Here is a 6190-nt window from a genome sequence, read left to right as displayed (position 1 = left end):
TATTAGAAAAAAACTTAATAAAATAACTCAGAAGTTAAAAAGATTATAATAAAACTGAAGACAACAATTCCTGTATCATTTAAGATTAATTTACAAGTGTTACATTTTACACCTCATGTGGTACTAGTAACATCTTATCCTTCGAAACAGCACAGCATTTTTACACAGTGTTAATGCTATTCCCTCTGTAATGGACAGACATTTATTATCTCACGAAACTGTCCTATATTTCCACTTAGATGCAATTAAGAGCAAGAGAAGCAGAGACAAGGTTTAAGAGTTGTTTTAAAATCCCTTCTGCACAAGAGGGGGAAAAAAAGATGGTTTGTTGTTTAAAAGGAAAATAAAATTAATGTGACTCTCCAACCAAAATCTATCTTTTGAGCATGTCAAGTGTGGGCATGAAAGATGAATGTAAAAAGTGTGCAGATTCTCCCAAGAACATCATGTCAGTTACAGTAGTTTCATACTCAACAGGGAGACTTTGGGTGCAGTATCGCTTTCAGCCTCGATCCAGGTGTCATGGAATTACTCAGATGATTGTCACATTGACCCAGGATAAGAATAGGAGGGGGTCAGAGGAGGGTAAAGCTAAGGTTACACCGGGATCCACACGAGGGGCTTCCCAATATGACATATTGATGAGCACGCCCTCCGTCACCATTCAAGCTTGAACACATCCACAGTTTTTCCTCTCAACAGTAGGAGCCTACATAATCCAGTAGACAGTGCTTTCACCACAAGGCCACCACTCAAGTCATTTCTCAAAAGGAGATGTGGAAATACAGAACATGTAAACAAATAAAGGAGTCTGAGTCGTCCATTGTTTTCTGAATTAATATAACTTTGTTGAACAATTGGCACTGTCAAATGTCACACTTTTTTTTTTTTAACATCATCTTCTCTGGTGGGGGAATCATTTACTGCTGCAAAAATGTATTGTACTGAGAAAAACTAGAACTTACTCTCCTTTCAAATTATTAAGAGCCAGGACATCCGAAACTTTAAACACTAATTAAACCCAGGATTAAATCAAGCGTTGTCCCACCCTAGGGACCAAAACCTGTGAAGATTTTGTTAAGTCCAGAGACAACACTGAAGAGAATGTGTTCAAAATATTTATATTTCCATCTTTTATTGGTGTTATTACTTGTGGGCAAAAGTAAGTGGAATGACTCTTTCCTAGTTTTGCTGAGGATCTTTCGTAACCCTTTTCCAAGGAATCTTTGACGTCAATGGGCCCAAGTTTGAGGGACACATCATTATTGGCATTCAACCACACATTTTCAAAACCACATATGAAAAAGTATGTTCAAGCAGAATAGTCACTATTTATGAATTATTCCCGAAGAAAAGTTAATTTCATCAGAGGTGAGTATTTCAAATGAAATGAAATTTTACAAAAGGATAATGACCTTTTGAAATGTTGAGATATGTGTTTAAAAGAATCTGAGCCAGACACCTTCAGCCAAAAATATCACCAGTCCTATTTTCTCTGCTATTATTTTGAGTTTGTTGTCCATGTGGTTCTGTATTGCATTGACATACAAGTCAAGTCTTTCTCCCCCTTGCCTTCATTGGGTACGGTTTGGAGACTCAAGGATCTTAAAAGGGATTGTGGCTTTTTTACAAATAATAGTAAATAATGGGTACAGTGAAGTTACATTATCAGTTAATCAAATGATTAACATGTTTTTTTTACCAGTTTTCCTTTGGCTTCTCCGTCTCTTTAGGCTATACGTGTGTTTTCCACTGAGACTATAACTTGTGTTGAACTGGACTGAATATCAAATCTCATAAAGGGCCTATTGATCGAACTACCTTACCACAGGAATCCCCCCCCCCCCCCCATCTCCCTAAATGTGGTGCCATTCCTCCACCAAGCACCCCTGAAGATCTTCAGTTCCGAGGGGTAGCATCTGAAAATACGTTTGCGCCTGGTTATGATTTAGTATGGCATGCCACAATTTTCATCACGTCTGTGTAAACGTCTCAGATAACATGTGTTTCAGCACATAGTGTAATATGGACTGCAGCCTCATCTTGGACACAATTATTCCTCAGTTTGGTTTGGCACGTCTCTGGGGCTTCCTCGGGGACAGAGGTCCCTGGACCCCTAGTCTCTTTGCACCAGTATACTTACAGGTCATTTCCTAACTAGTTGGACAACTGAAACTGGTCTGAATGAAACTTGTGTGAGGTTTCTGCTCACCCCCCTTTTGCTGAATAATGGTACGCTCCCTCCTGCCAGTGATCCGCACTGTGCCGCTGTGTTTGGTCTCTCCCTCCAGGCTCCCAACGATTTGAAGAGCGGCAAGCTGGAAGTGCGCATGTAACATAAGGCACCTTTGGGAGACAAGGAGCATTGTCTGTTTCAGAACCAGTAGCCCGAGTAAGTTATATCTGCCGGCTTTCACTTCTGCATCGCACTCGATTTTCTTTTTCTTTTCTTTTCTTTTCTTTTCTTTTGTTTGTTTTGTTTTGCCGGGGCTGGAAAAACATATCGCGTAGCTGTTATATTCTTAAAAACCCGAGTTTCTCGGAAAACAAAAGGAAGACAATATCCTAGAAGTTTGCGAGCTTCGTCCGCGGCGCCTTTATCCTCATGGCAATGTAGGCTTATCCTACACAAGGATGGTTTGGGGGTAGTTATATGGAGGCTGGGTTGGAACTGGGAGCAGATTTCGAGAGGACAAGGGAGGGAGACACAGTTGAGAAACTTTCCCTCGCTCCCCGCGGAGGAACAAGGCGGTGACTGAGCGGGATTGTTGTGAAGCGATCTCCACGCACGCTCCGCGCAGACACATCGATCAAATCCGAGATGCGCCTGCTGAGCAAGTCGTGCGGATGTGAGCGCGGAGAAATCCGAGGGAGAGCACAGAAGTCCGGTATGATGCACGTACTTTTCCTGCTCGCAGTCGCACTGTCCTGTCACGGCTGTCCGGACAGATGCTTGTGCTCCTCACAAACTGTGAAATGCCAAAACCAGGACTTGGACGCGATTCCGCATTCTTTACCGACCAATACCAAAATTCTGTTTGTCACAGGAAACAACATTTCCCGTATTAGTGTGGACTCTTTCCCAACCGGCCTGGACATGTTAACAGATCTCTATCTCAGTGGGAATGAGCTGGAGTCTGTGGGTGCAATGGTATTTGACAACTTGCCAAACCTTGTGCGGCTGGACCTGAGCAACAACAAAATCCAGACTTTCAGTGAGAGAGCTTTCCCTGATGATAATAAACTGCAGGTCTTGAACCTCAGTAGGTCTTTTCACAATCATTCCTCCATGGACGTGGTCCAAAGTGTCCTACAGAGTGGCAACCTCCTCACGCTGACAGTCTTGGACCTGTCCAACAATGACCTTCTGATTCTTCCGGACGACATATTCACGAGTCTCTCCAACCTGGTCAACCTCAGCCTGCAGAACAGCTCCATCATCTCCATCCAGAACGGGACGCTTAAGGTGCCCCCACTGCGTGACCTTGACCTGAGGGACAACAGCCTGCGGTATCTGCCAACCACCACCCTGGCCGAGTTCAGCCGCAAGCCTGGTCTCCACATCTGGCTGGCGGGGAACCCCTGGCGCTGCGACTGTTTCATCGAGGAGATGTTGTTGTGGCTGAAAAACTCCACTCAGGTCGTCGACATGCAGAACCTGACCTGCGCAGACCCTGAGGCCCTAAGACGCCAGCCATTCCTGCAGGTTGAGCTGTCACAGCTGAAATGTTCGAGCAACATGGAGGGTGTGCTGGAGACTTCCTATGTTTTCCTGGGGCTGGTGCTGGCACTGATCGGCGTCATATTCCTGCTGGTGCTCTACCTGAACAGAAAAGGCATCAAGCGGTGGATGTACAACATCCGGGACGCTTGTCGGGACCACATGGAGGGGTACCATTACAGATATGAGATAAACTCTGACCCACGTTTGGCCAACCTAAGCATCAATTCGGACGTGTGATGGGACACTGTCTGGGGCCCCGCAGTGAGATATGAAATGACTTACACTATTAAGATTTGCATGAAAGTCTTCCTCCCCTCCCCCCTTTCCCCCGTGATGCTACTCAGATTTTGCATCTGTCATTACTCCTACTCTCACAGCCGCCATTCAACAACTGCCGTATGTCCTGTACAAGTACCTGGCAGCTGTGTTGTCAACTGCCTTTCCTCCGTGTAACATTGCATGGACAATGAATCATGGCAAAGGGTTTTTCTTTTGGAGAGTTGCAAAGAGTGATATGTTCTATTTTTACTTTTCCTAAAGGATAAACGAATGGAGTACATTGACTTTTGAGTGAAAGAGTATCTGGCAAAAACACATACCGCTGGTCATTGCATCCTTCTCATTATGCTTCTGCTGCAGAGAAATGCTATAGTGCTTGTTTATAAGTTTGTTCTTTTAATATGTGAATTTGTGATATACAGTATGCCTTTTTTTTTTTTAATGATTATAGTGCAAATTGCATCGTTTTTGGATTTAGTAGATGAATGTGATTGCTCTTTTATTCTGTGAAGATATTCAGCTAAATAAAATGCCTCAGATGGTATCCACCTCGACTAAGGGCCTTTAATCTTAAGACTGAGGAATGTGATTCAAAGGCTTTGAAGCAGGAGTTCAGGGCCACACACACACGCACACACACACAAATGCATGCACACTCATTCCTGAGGCTGTGCCACGGCTAGCTTAACCATATGACAAACACTATATCTTGCGCCAGTTGTTCAACAATGTGTGAAATGTCTGCACTTTTGCCACGTTGCAGACATTTATACTATCTCCACTGCAAAAGTGTAAGTGCTATTTTAGTGAGTTGCTGCAGTGGGAAAGAAATTCTGATTGAGAAGTTGAATAGAGGACATACTGTCTGAATTTAAATGAGCATCTATCTCTAGGTCTGTAGGTGATGAGAGTAGCTAACTGTTATCTCGTCCAATTTGCTTCCTGCTGAGAATCTGATAAAAATCCCTGGCTCCGCAGGAAATTCCCCAAAATAATGTCTGTGAGCTGCAGCCAGCGGGCAGGTTTGACATCTCCCTGGCTCTACCGATAGCCTCCAGCGAGTGCTGCAAGCATTTCGGTACACCCCAGCTGCAAAAACCAGAAAAGACGGTATATGCTGCTTTGTGGCACATGCAAATGAAATCAAACTGAACCCAAGATTCTCATGGGGCACACAGGGGTATTATGGAAATGAGCTCAAGCAGCTTTACTCTTCATGTAACCCTGTTTTAGGGGAACTTGCATCCTTGGGAAAAAAAAAAAAAGAGTGTGATCTATTACTGTTTATACCCAACAGTCAACTGCTATTTTTCATGCCGTCCAGTATGGTATGGATTAATAGTTAATGAGTGGTATTCCTTTGAAGAGTATACTATGCATGTTGATGTCAAGCAGTCTAAATTTAATGAAGTCTGCACACAAGAATGACTGTGACCTTCCTTGGCCCTTTGAAGAGCACCCAGAGATAATAATTTCCCTCTCCCTCCATCTCCTCCTCTCGCACACACAAACACACAACATCCCTAACAACTGGCCTCACGTTGCCTACAGCTACATGTAATTTGTAGGACAAATCAGCGTGGCTTGTGCATAGATTTCCCTCACAGTTTTTGCCAGCCCTGTATCTAGAAGAAGCATGGTCTGTCATATCTGACACGTCTTTGTATTTCAATATGAAATTCATTTTTGTCATCAGCAGCTGCCATAATTCCGATTTTCTCTGGATGTGTCTGATTACGCTCGTTTGACATCAGAAAGGGAAGCAAAGTGTAACACTATCTGTCCGGTCTGGTGCTCTGGCTGGTTTTAATGCTCTGTATGTCTCCTGACAAACACAGCAGCCACTTAACTGTCTCTGTGGGCTGAAGACGTGTCGTCACACCTTTAGTTTCACACTTCCTGCCTGAAAATCTCTTTGTCCGGGAGACATTTGTTCAAAAACAGCATTGCCAAACTCTGAGAAATGAAGGAATGTGGAGTTATCTTTAATATGTTGCATGTTTAATAGGTCTACATGTCACATTGGCTTTAAAGTGTGTTGCTCAGGCTTTTATTCTGATGATCACACCTTCATTTCTGGTCCTCTAATTTCAGCTGGTTAAATAATCCCAAGACAAAAGGCTGGTAGTTACAAGCGCTTGTTTCCTCACTATAGATTTGTAATTGTTACAGGTTCATTTTGAAAAT

General features: G+C 43.4%; 1 protein-coding gene across 1 annotated transcript; it reads left to right on the top strand.

Annotated features, from left to right (window-relative positions):
* Positions 1 to 2307: 2307 nt before the first annotated feature.
* On the top strand, positions 2308 to 4551 carry tpbgb (trophoblast glycoprotein b). The gene has a single exon (XM_040116758.1). The coding sequence runs from the start codon at positions 2822 to 2824 to the stop codon at positions 3959 to 3961; it is 1140 nt and encodes a 379-aa protein (XP_039972692.1). The 5' UTR covers positions 2308 to 2821; the 3' UTR covers positions 3962 to 4551.
* The last annotated feature ends 1639 nt before the right edge of the window (positions 4552 to 6190 follow it).

This window comes from Xiphias gladius, chromosome 22 (genome assembly GCF_016859285.1).
Source record: "Xiphias gladius isolate SHS-SW01 ecotype Sanya breed wild chromosome 22, ASM1685928v1, whole genome shotgun sequence".
Taxonomy (NCBI): domain Eukaryota; kingdom Metazoa; phylum Chordata; class Actinopteri; order Istiophoriformes; family Xiphiidae; genus Xiphias; species Xiphias gladius.
Note: the sequence above shows the minus strand (reverse complement) of the source record. Positions and strands in the feature narration are given on the sequence as shown.